The 20,115-nt window shown below is 35.6% G+C and overlaps 1 protein-coding gene across 3 annotated transcripts in view; it reads right to left on the bottom strand.

Annotated features, from left to right (window-relative positions):
• Positions 1-20,115, bottom strand: part of Ttll7 (tubulin tyrosine ligase like 7) — a 139,461-nt gene that overhangs the window by 20,442 nt on the left and 98,904 nt on the right. For all 3 annotated transcript variants that reach the window (XM_020185617.2, XM_074079607.1, XM_020185618.2), the window contains 4 exons: positions 16,153-16,351; positions 12,433-12,638; positions 11,361-11,495; positions 9,466-9,546 (listed from right to left, as the gene is read on the bottom strand). In XM_020185617.2, the coding sequence (XP_020041206.2) occupies positions 9,466-9,546; positions 11,361-11,495; positions 12,433-12,638; positions 16,153-16,351 (621 nt within the window). The remainder of the gene's footprint in view (positions 1-9,465; positions 9,547-11,360; positions 11,496-12,432; positions 12,639-16,152; positions 16,352-20,115) is intronic.

Genomic DNA, 20,115 nt, shown 5'->3' with positions numbered 1-20,115 from the left:
CAAAAGATAGACAAAAACTATTAATACACTACTTCCTGTCAGATCATTTTCACTGAATGAGTTCAGGCAAGTTAAGTTATGAAACGTTTTTGACTGTGAAAACATTTTGGATCTCATACCATGGATGAGAAATTTCAGACACATATCAGGATAAGTAACTTGCCTAAAATTATACAACCAGTGCTACCATCAGCTTCCCAACATGGCCTCACAATTTGGTCTTTCCAGAGAACCCATTTGTCTCTTCTTAAACTTCAAACCACCTCTAGAAAATGATGTGTGGGAGGAGGAGAGAGATCACTGTGTAGAAACAGGGCTGCCATGCACACCAGCTTCACAGTCATGGAGTTTGATATAATCTGCTTGAAAGGCTATACATGGGGTGACAATGACTGTACTTTAGCAAAATACCCACTGAATAATTTCAAGAAAACAGAAAGCAGGCAGACCAGAAATCAGACTGGGATGGGGGAAATTAGTGCTGGCTTTATTTGTGATACTTTTTTGGATTCCTGGTAGTTTAGGGTTACAAGAAATTGGGTAGAAGTTGAATAATTTGTGAAACCCAGAAATAAATGGCCAGTAAGATGCCCTTGTGTTTATCTGTGGGCTCAAGTAAGGATAACTTATAGAATGTAAGAATCCATTTCCTTACATTATGACTCTTAGAAGGATCCCAATCCAACATTAAGCTCTCCATGGGAAAAATAAATGGGAGATTCAGTCAATGACAACATTAATAAAGTGAAAAGATTTGTCTTTTCTTTATGAAATATAGCACATTTGAAGGTATAAAGCACACAGACAAATTCATATTTTGCAAGAACATATAGATGTTGAATGACAAACTGCTCCTTATGACTGAACAGGTGGTCCTAAATTAAAATAATGGCACAAGGTGAAGGCGGTTTAGAAATAACACTAAAATCACTACATGCTGTACTAATGATGTGTGCAGCAGCCATGGCGGTGGGGTACAGGCATCTTTGCTAATGCAAAACGAACAGTTCTGAACAGCATCTATGTCAGCCCAAATGAAAAAGAGATGGGCAATACCCTCATGAAAGTGCAGGAAGAGGCTACTAGAGATGATATTAACAAGAATTTGCTATTTGGAGAACAAATAGTTGATAAGCAAGGATCTCTCAGAACCCTGAAACGAGTACAAATATAGTACAACCTTAAAGTCACTACTGATTTCTTCTCATTCTCCAATCTTCACTTATACCTAGATATCACATCAGAGAATAAGCTTTTCAGCAAACTTGGCATTCTCTACAGCTCACCAACACTGCAGTATTTTCATACTTCATATATATTCCTTACAGACTGTTTAAAGCAACTGCATTCTTGGCAGAAAGCTAAATTATGCAAGTGTGGGTTTACCACCACATGGTGTTAAATAACATTAACTATTTCCATTTTCACCTAGCAAGGATCCTTTTCAGTATTTGATTCCTACACCATGATCTTTATATACCCATTAAGGAAAATATAAAGTAAGGCAAATAATGCCAAGAACACAAAAAAAGGAAAGTATGAGGGAGTAGTGTGTGTAAAGCATTCTACTCTTCAGAGTTTTACAGCATTCCAACAAATAACCAGAGAAAAGAGTAAGATCCATGCTTCAACAATGCTCTCGGAACAGAATTACATGTGCATTCCACACCTGGAATTGGGACATGATAATCCCTCAATAAATATCTGTTGATTGCATCTGTTTGAGTGAGCAAATAAAAGAACGAACTTTCAAAATCCCAATAGTGCCTAGCATAGTTCTTGTACAAAACTTGCAACCAATAAATTTTTGTCAAATTAAATCAAATTACACATACATAGCCTTTGTGGCAGTCATGGATACCTGCCACTTAAATTGAATTGGTCTGAAGAGTGCCATGAGCTGATGCTTCTCCCCAATTCAGGATCTGCTGAATGTCCAAGCCACAGTTATGGCCTCCCTAGGCAGCTCCCAGCCAAAGAGCAAGCATGGCTGGAATACCAGTAGAGAGGATTTCTGCCCAGTGCAAAACTCTTAACAGGCGGTCCTTGTTCTGGGCTCCCTGTCAGCTAAACCCAGATGTTATCAGAACTTCTCTAAAGTCTGGTGCTCCATCCACAGATGTCAGACCTGTACTGCAGCCCAAAGGCTATTCCTGCCCACTCGAACTCTCTTTTATCTCTCATTTCCTTCACTTCTAATTCCATCTTACTGTCTGCTTACCAGAGGACTGAACCGCCAAAGCTTTATTATCACAGCCAAAAGAGGGATGAATCAGATTAATCCACATCTAATGTCAATTTTAGGTTCTTGGCTTTTTTTTAAAACAGGTAACATTTTATATCTAATTCTACATTCCACACCAAACCTATAGTTTCATGTTTCTGTGTGTTCCTTGGATACATTTTCTAACCTTATAAGGAAATAGAACAAGGTTCAAACTGATAGTCAAAGGTCAACATGTTATAAGCCAATGGTCATATTTTACTTTATTTCTACTTATTGTACACAAAAGAATCCTGAATATGAAACACTCTTAGTAAAGTGAAATACCTTAGAGATAGAGCCTGACAGGAGGATCCTTAGCAGAAAATTTTTAAAATCAGGCTGCTTTTGCCCCTTCTCTATGGACTGAGTACAACCCCATGTCTCACAAGAGCCCTTCAATACTCAATGCTACAAATTTTCAAAGACATTCTAACATGTCATCCACTTAAAGTAAGGGGCAAAGGAATATTTAATGCACATCCATAGTACCGCAAGTTCATTACCTCTTTACATTACCTAATATTGTCTCTCTAATTTCACCATATAAAGAGCTTTCTCTTCAGTACACTTTGACTACTACTGTATTAGCTCTCTCACTGTCAGAAAAAATATTTCAGCAATTCATTCGGTGGTCACTTCACCTCTGAATTAGTCTGAAATAAACTTGAAGTAGAGAAGATATAGAGAAAAAAATTACATATTAAGTATATAATAAATATATATGAGTAAATCAGTTAAGCATATTTAAGTTTGTCCCAATGATTTTTCCACAATATCTCTAAACTTTTATTCCTTAGGTGAAATTTTAAATATTTCACATAATTTTAATGCTACTGAATGGACAAAATGGAAAGAGAGAGAGAGAAGGAAGGAAAAAGGGAGGAAGGGAGGGAAGGGAGGGAAGGGAGGGAGGGAGGGAGGGAGGGAGGGAAGAAATGAAGGAGAGAGGGAGGGAAAAAGATTTCCAGTAAGAAATCTTGGTTTACATTAAAGCTCAATACCTTCATTGCTGGCTTGCTTGTATATGTTTGTCATGCTTATTTTTGTAAATATGCGCCCCCCGCCAAAATTGGCACAGTTAATTTTACAAAAATGAAAAGTTTTACAGAAATTTGTTTTAGAAAGCAGTATGGCCAAGTGGGGAGTCCTGGGTAAGAACTCTTGCATTGGCCCTGCAGCAGAGAAGTAGGTGGGATGAATGCTGCTGAAAGCTACTCCCCACAGCTCTTCCTGGGACAGCTCACCCCTTCACTATTTATCTGAGAAATTGGAGTCTGTTTTGGGAAAAGTCTGTTAAAGAACAAAGTAGTGAAGAAAGAAAAGGAGTCACAGTAATCATGACCATGGCAAGAAAAATTGCTACAAATAAGTTGCATATGTGGAATTTCTGGGCTTCCACTTCTGCTCACAACCTGTGCCCAGCATCCCTCAGCCCACTTGCAGGGGCCTCTTTGCAAGATAAACTTACTCTAATTAACATCAGCTCTTTTTATTCTTTGTGAGCCAAAATTCAAAGTAGGAACTCTTCTGCCAAAAATAGAATTATCTATTAAATTACCCATGTAGAAGAATGCTGGCAAGTGCTTGGCTAGCACAGACTGTGGGACCTTAACAAGCTTTCTACTGGAGATGGGATACCCTGTCACTTCCTACAAGCACAAAGGAAATACAAATACAAAATACCTTTGACTTATGCAATGGAAGAAGCAAAACAGGAGCTCAAAGAAAGGGCAACAAGATGTATACATTTGTAAATAAAAATCCTGGCCCTCACATTAGTACAACCACTCCACTCTCTCAACTGAGCAGTAGATGTTTCACACTTAAATGTGGCTTCACACCTAGAACTGGAAGAAAAGATTACACAAATATTCTCAGAGCAAATCAGCATGGAAGGATTAGACATAATGACATACATAGTTGCTAATAAATTTATAAGCAAGCATTTATTTTTACTTTAAATTAGAAACTCAATTGAAAACACCCCTTTAAACATATGCAATAAATTGTTCCTTTCTATTCACAAATATTATTGCTATTCACACACATTCTAAGATCATTCCATGTAATGATTATCATGTAATGATTATTTTATAATGCTTATCAGGCATTCTCATATCACATGTAAAATATAAAAGATCACTGCCTTAATTTGTTATTGCATTAATAAACACGAATTTCTGGTAAAGAAAGAAGGATACAGAAAGAAGCTAACTTGCTATCAGCAGAGCTCAGAAGAGTCTAGTACTGAATTAATTTAACAAATGTTTATGGGAAACCTCCTACAGGTGACTACAGATGGGACCCACCACCTTGGTTTTAAAAGGGTGAAAAAATTTGTGATTTCTCAAGGAAATCACAAATATTGTTGAGTACAAAATGCCATGAAGATTCCAGCAGGGAAAGATGATATCTGGTTGTAGGGAAACAGATAGGCTTCATAAAGGAGATAGAGATGAGTTTTTAGAAGAAGTGGTGTACAGCAGTGGGAAGATGGGTTTCTAAGTGGCAAGGACAGCCGGGTAAGGTTCTGGTGTCAAGAGGGAGACCCTCCACCTCTTTCCCTTATCTTTACCTCAGTGTGAGATTGCAGTTTGGGACATTAAGCCACCCTACATCACTGTTACTCCACCATTCCTTTCTGCAGAGATGCCTGTGTCTCCCTCTACCATTCCTTCATTTAAAAAAAATGATTATTATAGCTGAGTGCCAGTGGTTCATGCCTGTAATCCTTGCTACTCAGGAGATAGAGATGAGGAGGATCACAGTTCAAAGCCAGCCTCGGCAAATAGTTCACAAGACTCTGTCTTGAAAAAACCCATCACAAAAAATTGCTGGCGGAGAGGCAAAAAAAAAAAAAAAAAAAAAAAGAAAGAAAAATTATTATAACATGAAAAAAATATATAAGTGCACAAAAAATAACACCAAATGTCACCACTTTGTTTCCTCTGGCTCAATAAATCTACCATCCAGAAATAAGTTATCACAACTTGATACCTAGGTTTAATTTTTTTAGTGCTACATATATATTTTTAGAATAGTATGTAAATTGGTAGATTAAAGTGGGACAAAATGTATTTTTGTGTAATTTGTTTCTTTAATAGCTTGATATGTTTTCAGGGTGGTATAAAAGGGAAAGTTAACAAAGATACTGCTTCCTTGAGATACCTTCTTTGAGGGTAATGTTGACTTTCCTGGACAGTCTCACATCCCCTCTGCATGAATCAGCAGGGTTATAACTGAGAAAATTCTTATTTATTAAAGTTTTTTGAAGACTATACCTGGTCTGTCTAAATCCACACTGTCAAATGCAGTAGCTACTAAACACAGCTGTCTCCTTAAATTTAAATTATTTAAAAGTAAATTAAAAATTCAGTTCCTCAAGTTGCAATAGCCACACTTCAAGTGCTCTAAAACCACATGGTAGCTACTAACTACTGTATTGGACATTGAAGATTTGAGACACTTCCATCCTTGCAGCAAGTTCTGTGGGACAGAGTTCACAGAAAATAAGCCTGCAGTTTTTATTTCACTTGGCTGAACAATGGAAGTCACAGGTCTCATGGGAGACTAACAGATTAAAAATGCAGGCCACCTAAATCAGAAAGGTTCCCTCTGTGCCACTGTAGCCCACACATGGCTGGCAGTTGTTACTCTGAGCCCAGAATTCTCCAGGTATCTGAAATGAAGCACCAGATAGCTGACAGGCTCACAACCTCCCAGAGACTGCAGTTGGTGGCTATTTCTTTCTTGTATCCTTCCCTGATGACCCCATGATTAGCAAAATTTGGGGAATTTTATTGACGTGTTTGTGTCATAGGTCATAAGTCATAGTATTGGGCTATATCTCAGGCTAAGATCTATGATTCTGGAAGAGTATTCAGTCAAATGTAACTGAATTGCATGAATGTACCAAAATGTTTTAACCATAAATCTACCAAGAGGCATTTAGGTTGCTTCAAGTGTTTTGCTTTCATAAGTACAACTGCAAAGAATGCCACATACAGAATCTTTTACACATTCAGGCTACCAGTCTATAACACAGAGGGTGAGGAGGTTATGAACATTTGTAATTTTAATAGATACTGCAAATTACCTTTCGAAACAGTTATACCAATGTACTCTCCCTCTAATAGTATAGTCAAGGCCCTTTTATCCACACTGGATATTATACGTCTTATTAATTTTTTCAATTTGATGGTTTTTACTTGCTTTTTCTTCATCGTTAGTGAAGCCAAGGACCTATTTACATGTTAATTGGATATTTGAAGATCCATAAATTGTCTTTTCATGGCTTTTTTATATGCTTTGCCATGTTACTTATTGGTGTTTATAGGTTAGTTTATCTTTTGTTGATTAATTTGTAGGAAATACTGGGCTGCTAGTATTACTTTTCATTTTATGTGCATCTAATACTGTCTTCCTCAAACTGCTCCCTACCTGCCCAATTCCCCTCACCACTTCTTCATTTTAACTCTCATAAGTTAAGAAGTTTTAAACTTTGGCCATTCATAAGTTTTCATGTAATCAAATTTGTCAGTTTTCTCCATTAAGCCTTCTAGGTTTTAGACATTTTTTTTATTGTTGCACTGCATGGGGGTACATTGTGGCATTTACAAGAGTTATTAGAATGTATCAAACATAAGAAGCTGTTTCCCCACTCTAAGATTATAAACATACCTTTCTGTATTTTCTTTTAAATCTTCTACATGTTCTTTTTTAATCTTTCAAACTCTCATTTCTATGGATTTATTTTTGTAAATGGTAAGAGATAAGCCCCAACTTCATTTTCTTACAAATAGTTCATTGTCTCAGTACCAGTTATTAGAAAAATCACTTTTTTTCTCCACTGATCTGACCACATTTATCATTTATTAATTTTACAAATAATTCAGTCTATTGCTAGGCTCTTATGTAGGAATTTAGCTATGCTCTTCTTTCTTCTACATTGCAAAAATTACATGGACTTGAGGAAATTGAGGGTTCCAGATCTAATAAAATGCCCTTATCTTCATCAGTAAAGGCCAGAGTCTGTGACAAGGCAAACATGCACTCGGGGCTTTGATATACCCTCCTCAGTGGGGGCACTGTGTATGCATACATCAGGACACTAAGTACATATTTGCTGAATGTGCTAATGAACAACAGTGAGTTCAGTTTACTTAGACAAAACATGTAATTTAGAAGTCATAATCTTCGAGATCAACTTTCATGTTATTAACAGAGTAAATCCTAAAAAGAACAAGCGGTCATGTATATTACTGAAGGAATACAACTTTATTAAAGCTACAAGAATAGCTTATACTCCCCTCCAAAAAATAACGTTCCTATGCATTTGATGGGGTTGCTAGAGTGCTGGCAACTCCCTCCTCCAGTCTCAAGACAGCTGTTACACACCTTTCATGCTTTCCTCAAATCTCCCACAAGAGAAAACCCTAAAATGTTCCCACCACACTACCATACACCTTGCCTCCTCTCCAATTAGAATAAATGCTCTTGGTTTGGCAAAAACCCTTCCAGCTTACTCAAAACCTTTTTATAACCTGTCTTTCCTATTCCATGCCATTCTTCTCTTCTAGATCATTCTCATGAGTAAATGCACTGAAAATATCTTCATTTAAAAACGAAACAAAGGGCTGGAGGTGTGGCTCAAGCAGTAGAGTGCTTGCCTACCAAGAGTGAAACCCTAAATTCAAAACCAGGTACTACCACCAAAAAACAAAAAAATCTTAAAAACAGCCCCGCTTCAAAAAAAAGAACCAAAACCTTCTCATTAGCCCATATCTCTCTACAACAACTACTACATTTATTCTTCCCAAATTTATTCTTCCATTCTTCCCAATTTATTCTTCTGTTTTTCTACAATAAAATTCCTTGGAAAAGTGCCTGTACTGGCTGTGGTGTTTCATAGAGTGAACCTAATCCAATCAAGTTTTATTTTCCACCACTTCTCTGAATTTGTTATGATTGTGGTCACCACAAACCTCCATGTTGCCAAAAACACAGAGCTCTTAGTATTCAACCCCTAGCAGCAACTTCTGGCACAGCTCATTACTCTGTCCTTAAAATAATGTCTTAAGTTGGCGTCAAAGACACTAGTTCTCATGTACTTTTCTCACTGACTGTTCCTTCTCAGTATCCTTTGAGGAATCCTTCCCATAACTCTGATTTCTATACATAGGAGTGACTCAGGGCTCAGTCCTTGAAATTCCTGCCCTCTCTAACCAAACTCTCTGGGTAACCTAATGTAGTCCTGTGGCTTTTGATATTTTAGTGGTTCCTAATTTTTTTTATCTCCATACCCAACCTCAGCCTTGATTTCAAAATTTCTATGTCCAACATCTTCTCTTAGATGTCTAATGAATATATCAACATAACCATGTCCAAAATAAAACAAAACAAAAAAACCTTCTAGCTAGTCTCTACTTCTATTGTGCCACATTCTTACTCCCTTACTTCCATTCTCCTCAAATAGCTCTCATCATCCTTTAAAATCATAAACCATACTATGTAACTCTTCTACTCAAAAATTTCCAATGGCTTCCCATGAGTTAGAATAAAACCTGGTCTTTTCATAGCTTATAAAATTGTGATCCAAATCCTGCCTACCTATCCAACAAATGACGCTTACTACCACATTACTCACTCTTTTCCTAGAAACATCCAATCATCTTATAAACAAATACACACTATCTTGCTACGTTTCATGTTTACCCCAACCTAATTTCTACTTTCAGGATCTTTGTTTTTGTTCTTCCCTCTGCCTTGTACATTGTTATCTGCTGACATCTGCAAAGCATGATTCTTATTTCATTTGTTTCTTCTCACATGTTACCTTCTATTTTTTCATACTCCTTTATTTCTCTTCAAAGTAATTTACACTATCTTACATTCTATTATACATCTATTATCAAACGACTTCACTAGAAGTAAGCTCCATGACAGCATGAGGTTTTATTCTTAGTTAACTTTTTTATCCTCACAAAGTAGAGCAATACCTGACACATAGTAGGTACTCAATAAAAATATATTATATAATACATATTATTATAAATTACAAATATATACTATTATAAATATAAATTATAAATATTATATAAATATTGAATAAACGAGTACACAAATATGCATGTGCAGGTTGATTATGAATATGGCTTAAAGATCTAAGCTTACTAAATAATACCAAGGGCATTACTCACTTTTCGTTGCTTTACAGAGTCCAATTTTATGAGCCAATAAGAAGCCACTTTTGTTTTATGATGCTTCCAGTTATCCATGATCTGTTTGGAGGGGGACATTAAAAGTTTAATCTAGAATGTTCATCCAAAGTAATAAATAAAAGTAAGTAAATGCTTAATATCAAATTTGTTATGTAATTTGTACAATGAAAGCAATATAGCAATACTTATAACAAAAATCTCAACTTTCATAAAAAAGACATGTGCAAAGACTGCTAACATAAGGCAAAGAAACTATCTAAATTCAAACCTTTTCCTTCTTGCTGTACAAAAGACACAATCTCTAGTGAATGAAGAGTCAGAAGTTGTCAGGTACATACATTTTAGGAAGAAATGCAAGACACAGATTTTCAACTTTATTCCCAGGGCTCATTAACCACACAGCAATAAATTATTGAATAATATATTACAAGGCAACTTATATTTAATTAGGATTCTATTATTCTTTTGTTTTGTATTATGTGTACATTTGTATATTGTAGTAATACATGCTGTAGCAAACAGATTCAAACACTGCATACAGTTAACATACAGCAAATAATCTAACATTATATGTTAATTATTAACTACATTCCATTAACTATAACTATATTAGCCTATGTATGTTCTTTATAGATCATGTTAGCCACAAATATTAGTTCTACTATGATCAATTTTCTTCTACCTGATTCAAAATAGTATATAAAAAGAAATATATAAAATTATAATTATCCTAGTACAAAGTCATTGGCTTTACTTAGAAAAGACATTTACTGAGTAAGATAACCCACATGAGTAAAAGCATATCTAGCACAATGCTTTACAGTCAATTTTAATTTTCTTCCTTCCCTTTGATGAAATGAGAAGTAATTTGTTGACAGATAAGATGATATTTTCACTATTTTTTAAAAATATAATAACAAATAATATTGGGCACTTTAGTTATAATTATGTCATGATTACAAAATATAAGTTGTCATTATGGATTTTAATCCAAAAGGCCTTCTTTTCATTGTCATTTTATTTGTTTTTGTTTCTATACATTTGCTTTAGATAATCCTAAAGTAATGTTAAAAACTAAAAAGGCCAAGTGCCTGGTTGTGGCTTTTATCCTACAGTTGACCACTAGATGGTGCTTTCTCCTCTTGGAAAAAAAATACAGAAAGTGCCTAAATGATACTCTGCTTCTGAAGAATTATCTGAGAAAGACCAATTTGAAAGGGTGTTTGAATGAAGAAATGGAACCCCAAGTGAGGAAATGCTTCGAATCAAAAACTATTTTGTAACTTTGGCCTTCTTTCTGAATTAGGAGTAAGTCTAACTCTAACATGAGTTTTAGAACCCTTTGCCATTTTCAGATATTCCACTGGGTGGTGCAAATGTGTGTGTAAAAACAGAAAAACACAACTCAATCTATTTCATTTCAAATTTTGACCAAAAAAATGTGACATCCAAGGTGTCACGTTTCATATCTGCTTGACACTTTTCTTCAGAGCCCCACTTTTTCATCAGTCATCATTCCATCTTAGATCTTTCTAAGGCTTTAAAGAAGCAAGTTTAACTGATTCTTCTTTAATCACTAAGAACAATGATTATTTAACCCTAATTATTCTCGCTTGATGAAATAATCTTATCATTAAAACAGGACTGTATACTAAAAGGTATTTTGCACAGCTTGATTATAAATGGGATCTCACTATTCATGAATCATAATTATTAAAATAAATTCTTCTATTTTATAAAGCTTGCAGAGGTTGAAAAGAATATCAATGAGGTATGCTATGTCATTGAGCATAATACCATTAGGAAATTCATTTTAATAATTTAAAAAGAATAAATCAATGCTTTTTGGCATTTTATATACATTGAATACTCACATCTTCGATCAGAAGTTCTGAGTCTGCATCTGATTTTCCTGGAAACCTGATCTTCATGTCCTTGAGGACAAATAAGGTCTGACTTGTTAGATCATCTTCTTGTTCTTTCGTTCTCAGTTGCTGCAAAGGCTCACTCTTAAATTTGAAAGAATACAGATATTTGGAGGGGGTCTTATTTCATTGTGCCAGTTTAATCTGAAAGATATTTCTAGGTAAAAATGATGCGCTTTAATTGAAAAAAATAACAAGAAGAAAGGAAAAATAATTTTTTACATTTATGAATTCTTAGCATTAGACTGATATAAATCCCAAGGATATCTTTCACATAGTTATGTTTTATTTTGCTCAAAATATAAAAATAACAGTGAGTGTTTAAAAAGGACTTCCTGGTCAGTTTCATTTACTACATATATCTCAGGCAACTGTTCTTGATTAGAAAAAAATCAGTCACTGATACCAAATAAAGTTCATTCACTTATCTTTCCTGATTTTTTTTCCTTTGGAAACAACATCAATATTAAAGAAACAAATCTCTGGCCTATGTGAAGGTACTTGGTTGCAAAATAAATTCACTGACTCCTCACATCTAAATTTCTGGAATTCATTCTGAAGAAGATCTACTATGTGTTAAGACATAGGAAACATTACAAACAATGTTGAATCTAAGTGATTGAAGGAGAATTTATTAACATTTTTTAACCTATTTATCAGTAGTCCCATTAAATAAAATTTTCCATACTACAAATTCCCCTAAATTTACTGTTAAACCACACATTTACTCAGATCATTTTTCAAAAATATTATCCTTCTGCATCAGCAAATGGAAAATAAAATAATGGTGTTCCAGTGTCCATCCTTGAGGCTATGAAATAGTGAAGTCTGCCTTTTAAGAGATCATTCTAAATTGTAGCCTAACACAGATAAATAATACAAATTCCTGGAGCAATGAATTGAATTACAGAAAGGATCTGAGGACCCCTAATCTGTCCGCCCCTCATCTAATCCCCTTTGCCACCTAGATTCTGCATACAATGGTCTCTCAGATCTTGAGAGGGCAAAATAGACAGCTTACCACCTGAGAGTTGGCAGTGACAGCATCATTACTGTGGGGCACATGTCTCATGTAGGAGGAAGCACGGTTTAAGGAATGTGAACGAGACTCTGCAGGTGGCCGTGAGAGTGATATCACATGCTGAGCAGAAAAGGGGCGAATGTCCCCACTGGCAGCTGAGTGAGCAGAGATGGACCGAGGGCAGCTCACTGAACGCCTCATGGAATCTATTGACGAAGGATAAGAGGGAAGGTGTAGTCGTAGTGTTAGTAGAAGTCTCCCCACATACTGAGCCCATGTAAACTAAAGAGTAGACTAGGTGGTACCTAAGTGGCAAGTGTCAAAGCATAGGCATCAGCATGAGAAGAAAAGTTTGGAATAAATCCTTTCAATAGTGAACCTGGTGCAGAAACCTCTGGTGTATAAAGAAGGACTATCATGGGAATAATACTATAAGCAGTCCTTTAATATTATGTTCTCAAAACATGGCATAAAGAACCAGAAGGAAGGAAATTAACGTTGATAAACCATCTTCTATAAGCCAGGCATCATGCTAGGCACTATGCGTTTATCTTAATCTTCACAAAAACCCTCTGAAGGAGAGATTTCCATCACCTAGCAGTTCTGAGAAAGAACTTCCTCAAGCTCACATGGCTGGGTGGTAGCCACAGTCAGGTTTAAATATTCACCTGTCTAATTCCAATTTCCTCCCTCCTTCTATAATAGCATAATGCCATTCACTATCCTTGGGGTTAGACTGGTCATTTATCAGAATCTGTGTGCAGCTAGAAACTGAATATCTTACAGTAAGATTCATAAGAAGGCTAAGAAAGGAGTCTAGAGAACGGCCAGGGTGCTCAGGTATGTTACAGAATTTAGGGAGACAACTAAAACAGAGGAAAAGTATAAAGATAAGTCTAATGGAGTTTAAACACGTAATTGGCTATTACAATAGTTAACACTAAACAGACAGCCTTGTTATTCACAGAAGTTAACACCAAAAAACCTGGGTACATTTCAATAATAAAAGATTTAAGTAAATACACAGATTTATATGATTGTTATGTGAACAAATACCTAGAGAAACCATAAAATATCCTCACTAGCACATAGCAAGAACATTTAAGAAAGAGAAACTTTTCTGATAAATCATGATGCCTGACTAAGGGGAATAATCATTCAATATTATCAACACTTTTATCTTTTTAAACCCTATATGTTCTACATAGCTTCTGCTCTATATTCTCTCTCTGCTTGGAGAACAGATCAATCTTTATTAATTAAATAATTTAATAAAACTCACATGAAGCCAGGTTGAATACCAAAATATTTCTCTTCATTAGCTGTTGAAAAAAAATGTAAGCCTTTATAAAGGTGATGGATATAAACTGGACAATTAGGGATGTGTTTCTACAGGATATTTTGAATAGATGAGAAATGTAATACTGCTCATTTAGGTGTGGAGAGTGTAAAAAGTTATACTCATTGAAGCTACAGAAGATGTTTAATTAAAAAAAAAACAACTTCTATTTGTTTCAACTATTGCTTCCCAACCTGAGAATAACACTCTTTGAAAGCACACTGCCTCAAAAAGAGAAGGGCTATCTAAGGAACATACCATTGGTCAGTCCATTTTTGTGGGTTTTTTTCTATAAAGAACTACATATTTAATATGTACAAAGATCAAGCTTCTGCTACAAAAATATCCCAAATAGTATGCTAACTATACTGAAGACCTGCTCCCTTTGAGGACATATGGTAGTGGTTTGGATGTGTATAACCTTATCACAGCACAGAAGAAAAATATCCTTTCTCTTGAATCATAATAGATTCCCATTTTTTACCTGAATACATTGGAAATTCAGACAGAAAACTAAAGTAGCTGGACATCCCAATGATAGTTGGGTAGATTAGAGAAAATACTTGCTACTTCCATCTACAAATTATGTGAGAAAAGTATTTTACATGGGTCTTATGTGACTACCTTTGTATCAAACCAAAATATATTCTTTCAAAAACAATATATTCAAACAAGTTTGAGTTTCTCAAATTAACCATCTGAAAAAGAAAGTATTAAACTCAAGTTGGATTTTCTCATCTACCATCAGCAGCATGAGGCTGATTCGTGGCTATAACATTCCTTACAGCGAGATCAAAGAGAGAATATAAAATAAAGTGAAACCTTTTTTTGTACCCTTAAGAAGTACAAAAGAAACTGCAAGTAGTAAATAAAATGATATGTAATTGAATTAGACTAGCTTTAAAATGAAAATTCATAGTTAAAAACATTTTTAAACCCATATACTATTTTAGTACACTATTACCTGACCTCAATTTATTAACCTATTTTCCTGAGAACAAAGAATAATCTCAGAGCTATAAAAACCCTAGCAATTTCTTCTCTATCTTTCCCCTATCCTTCATCAGTCTATATCATAAAAGAATTGTCACTTTAGCTAATAGGAGAGGGATTTAAAAACTGACAAAATTTGGGCAGGAAAATGTCATCTTCCATAGTAGAAACAGAACTGTACTTAACCAGAGATGAATCTGCAATCCTTAAGGGAAAAAGTGGGAGTAAAATAGCTCACGAACTCTGAAACAGGTATTTAGTAAACATCTCTTAAATGAGCAAATAAACAAAATGGAACGTAACCCATTACTACCCTTCCAAATACACAAATCCTCAAAAACAGGAAGCATATTTTTATGGAATAATTTGGAAGCAAAAGAAAGGCTAATCCTCGAAGTCTTTATCTATTAGTTCTACATTCCTCGTGCATTCTTCCATAAGCAAGGCAGACCAGTCTTAAAAAACAAACATTATCAGGGAAGATAACAGACTGAATCATTGCTGGAGAGCACAAAGGCTCCAAACTGTGTTTATCGCATGATTAAACTGGTTCTTTTCATGGAACCCTATGACCTGAAGTACTATGCAAATATTAGAAAGTAAATATTTATCAGACAGAGAAGTTAAGAAAGGTCCTGGACTGAAGGCAGCATCTGGAAGGGGCTTTCCAAGTGAATCTAGACAAATGGCACTATTACATTGGACATGTAGAGGTAAAAGAGGAATCACAGGCACAATTGTGGGCACTTGCGATTGAAGAAGGAATGAAAGACAGGAGAAAGATGAAGAAGAAGAATGTGGAAAGACTAAGAGCAGAAGACAAAAGGAAGTTGGAAGGGAAGGACATGGAAGAAGTGATTAGCTGATCTTCTTATGCACAAGCCTTCACTTAAGTGCTTACCCGTGATGTAAATGGGAGGGAACAAAACTTCAACTATTTCACAATTGTGTGGTGCACAGATACATTCAAGTCAAATGCCTAGAGAGATACACACATTTTTAGAAATAGATAGTAGTATCAAAGTGGGTGACAGAGAGGTACAGGGGGAGATGGAATAAGACACTATATCAGATTGAAGGAGAATGTCATTGGCAGACAAATCAAAGGCACATTTTACAAAAAACCATGCAACAATCTAGCACTTAGCAAAAACTATGAAATATAGAAGGATGGCGCCTTAATTCAACCCTTTTATTTTCTATTTTCAGTATCTAAAAGGGATTGAAAAAGGATGGGTCCAGGTCTGGTTAGGGAATAACATGGGATAGAATCTAGGACTCCTCAGACATGACACATGTTCATTTGGCCCAAAGTCATTTTATTGAGTTCAATAATTTCAACTCTATCGTTCTTCATGTATCAACTAAATTAGAAGAAACCAACTTACTGGCTTGTTGGATCAATTTGCAGTTGTTGGTGTGCTTAAGAGTATATGGAACTTGCTTTTCTCTTTTCTTGTCTTGACAATCTTCTTTTTCATTCTCTTCAAATTCTGAAGAGCTGCTGCTGCTGTCATAACTGCTGTCACTGCTGCAGTATTTCTGTTTTTTCATTATCTCAGTGCTCTCTGGCATCGAACACAGGGGCTAAAATAGAAGGATATGTTATTTTGTTAGAATTCAAAAAAAAGGCTTAAATTACCATGAGTAGTTCCTATTTTTAATCCCAACCCCCATGCTTGCTGCTTTTCACTTTGGGCCAAAAATCCCCCCATACACCAGTGCTGCTACAGTGCTGCTCAGCCCAGAGCATCTGCTAGCTGCTCTGTTTCCATGGAATATTCTTTCCTAAATAATATAGCTAGGTCATGATGTGGAAAAATGCTGCTTCTACATAATGGTAATAAAGAACCAGAGTATCTGTTAAACAAAGAATAACAAAATGAATGAGAAATGTTGGATATGAAAATTTAAAAATCACAAACCTAATCACCTCTTCATTCCACATAGAGAGATTACTCCTCAAGACTCATTCCATAAATGCAGGAGGAGGAACAGCAAGGAGGGGCAAGAAGGACAAAGGGAATAAAAGCAGTAGCCAGAGAAGTCTCATAAGTAAGAACAGGTCTTAAAACCCAGCCTAAGAGCCCGTCCACACAGACAATGTGCAACAAGAAGTAAGGTATTCCTTACATGGCTAATTTGCTGTGGATATTCATTTATTTATTTATAAGTAAATATACAGATAAATTAGCCTCACATATGCTAAGCAGGTACTCTAGCACTGAACTACATCCCTAACCCCTACTGTGGATGGATATTCATAAAATAAAAATTTTAATTTATTATCCATTTTCCAAATTGATCATGAACAACTTATGTCTCTCCTCAGAGGACTCCTAACTTTGACACATAGAGTCTGGCCATAATGGAGTAGCACTGCTTTCCTTTGTCAGTGTTACAATCTTCACAAAATTACACAGTATGAAAAGCAGTGTGGCATGAATTTTTTAACATGTTACGTACTATGTAGAAGAGTAAATCTGTAAAGATTCAAAATGCCATAGTATTATGTTCCAAATATCACTACTAGAATCACTTTTTCCCAATCCTCCTAACCAATGTGTTTCCAAAAATGTCAGTGGAAGGAACAGAAGGGAGGGAGCGCAGGACAGCTTCACTTCAGAAAGAATGTGCACAATCAACAACATGACAGTTTTGGAACTCAGTCATTTTAAGACTGTTTCTTACATATGCCATATGCCTTCTAGTCCTACTGGGAGAGGTTCCTGCAGTTGTATACTAGTGGTTTGTTCTCTGTTAAATCAAACAAAAATGTTTTGATGTTAGCACACACCATAATGAAATCCTTGAATACTATGGGATTTCACTGAAAGAAGGTATATCCCTCCACTGTAGCAGTGTGGGTTGAAAGATAAAGAGAGAAACAGATTTCATGAAGTGCCTGGAATACACAGTAAGTTAAACCATGATCATCTTAAAAGGGACAGCCTTTGCAAAGGATGAACTATAACACTAAGTCAGAAGCTTGTGTTTAAAGATACGTTCTAATATGTACTGAGCACTAACCATGTTCAAAGAGATACACAAAAAACATTTACCAGTAACACAATCATCAAAAACTTTGACAGTCTTGGGGAACATGAACTCTAGAGCAGGGATGCTTCTTCAGTTTAGCCTAGCCTGATGAAACAAGAGCACAACCAAACTTCCTAGGAGTGCCTTCCTCCAGAAGGCAAACGGCATTAAAGAACTCAACCATATAGCGAGTTATTTCACCATATAAACAATCACAAGGGAAATGGATAGCTGAACCTTTGTGCCATACTTGCATTTGGGACCTTTTGACTATCATGCTGTTTAAGCAATGATTTATCAGAAGTCACAGCAGCATAGACTATAAACAGTGCCCTGACTATAAAATGAAATTTAGAAACTGGCATTTAGTTATGACACAAACTGAGGCTGCCTATTTTTATGTCCAATTTTATTATGAAATATGACATATATAAAATACCTAGAAGTACAAATAGTAATACAAATACCCATGTACCTACCACCCAACTTAAGAAAAAGAACACTGCTTTGTAAACACCATTATAATTCACATAAATTTATTTTAATATCAAAGCACATTTATATTCTATTGACATGCTGTCATAATAGAACCATTTTTAATTTTAATTTTAAAATCTGAAATTTGTTTGAATATATGCTGAACCATATCTCCAAATAATTATTAAAAGTTTTTCTTAATCATGAAAGAAGAAAAAGAACATTTTCTAATGCTTAATGTGTCATTTATTATTTATGTAGCTAATTAAATTCTCAAGTAAGTGAAAAGTTATGTTTCTCCGGGTACAAATAAGTTTTTTATTTGATTTTATGATCATCTCCAATTATTCTACCAATAAAGACACTGGAGATCAATGTCTGACAGACAGTACCATCCCTCCAAAAAAGAAGGTCCACTTTGAAGTGTGGCTTACTTTAAACCTTTGATAATAAAAGTACTCAGTTCAAAGTTAGAAAAAATGCTTTTAATTTAATTATGCAGCTTTCAACTACATTGAGATGCTGCTGGCTTTAATTACAGGAACTATCTAATTGATTTCATTTCAAAAGCACATTGTTAACTCCTACTACTTGCCTGGAGCAAGAGGGGTTGACAAATATATACAACATGAAGTCTTCCCTCCAAGAGGTTGTACTTTTGTTGGGACGGCAAGTGTTACACAAGTGAAACAAAGGAAAATGGAAACCTCAGGGCTTTTGCATTTACCACTCTGCCATAAACACTATGTCCCTAGGAAGTCTCATGTTGGGTTTTGCAAATTGCAATAATTGATAAACAAAGCTTGAAAACTCCTCACTGTTCGCCAAAATGAAGCCATGATTCATGAAGGCATTAGCTTTTACAAATGTCTTGAATATATTTGTTCTGAAAGAATCATCAGCTACTTGTTCCAGAGAGCACGTAATTCAGAACCGTGACTAACATCCCAGGTCTCCACAGAGGCTTATTTTCCACTTGGCAATCCTTGCATCATTTTCATAAGCACCTTCCACTTGAGTCATAGCACAGTGCCATTGTTTCTATAGCCCTCCACGTAGCCTCACCCCTCCATGTCTTTGCCTTTGATGTTCCCTCTATTCTGAAAGCCTTAAATCCCTTAGATGCATGCTCATTTTTCAAGATGCAGTTCACATGCTAATGCCGTTATGAAGCCATCCACATTCTGAATGTCCCATCTTCTCTGTGCAGCTGCAGCACTTCATGCTCTTTATTACAGGACTTATCAGATGACTTCATGCTTTGGGGTTTACCTGTCTGCTCTTCTACTAGCTAATGAGCTTCTTGTGGACATACTTATATGGATTTTGAGAACTTACATTGTGCCACACTGCATTAGATGCTAGGAATGCAAAGATGAAAATCCACTTCCTACTGTCATGGTGCTTACAACCTTATTATAACTTCATGCAAATAATTACAAATGCTCTATAAAAGTGTTGTTTATGGTATAGCAGAAGACAGAGGAGATGGGAGATTGAAACAACTGGAACCACAAGAGAAGGGTTTACAAAGGTAGCAACAGTACAGCTAGATTAAAAGGAATCTAACCAACTGAGCAAAAAATCAATGTTTTTTTTTAGTAGATAGGCATGTCAGAGACATGTCCTGAAAGCAGGACATATCAAGATGTCTATGAATGCAAAAATACTTTAGTAATGATGAAATGTAAAGTAAAAAGAACAGAATGAAATAAGTTTCCAAGATTTCTCAAATTCTACTTCTTTCTCTACGAGTGAGGACTCTGATATATGTCAGAAGAATACATGGATGCTATGACCACAGAACAGATGCAAGTAAAGCAAACACTTGCCCT

The sequence above is a fragment of the Castor canadensis genome, chromosome 7, assembly GCF_047511655.1.
Source record: "Castor canadensis chromosome 7, mCasCan1.hap1v2, whole genome shotgun sequence".
In the NCBI taxonomy this organism is placed as follows: Eukaryota; Metazoa; Chordata; class Mammalia; order Rodentia; family Castoridae; genus Castor; species Castor canadensis.
The sequence above is the reverse complement of the archived record's forward strand: the minus strand, read 5'-3'. Positions and strand labels throughout refer to the sequence as shown.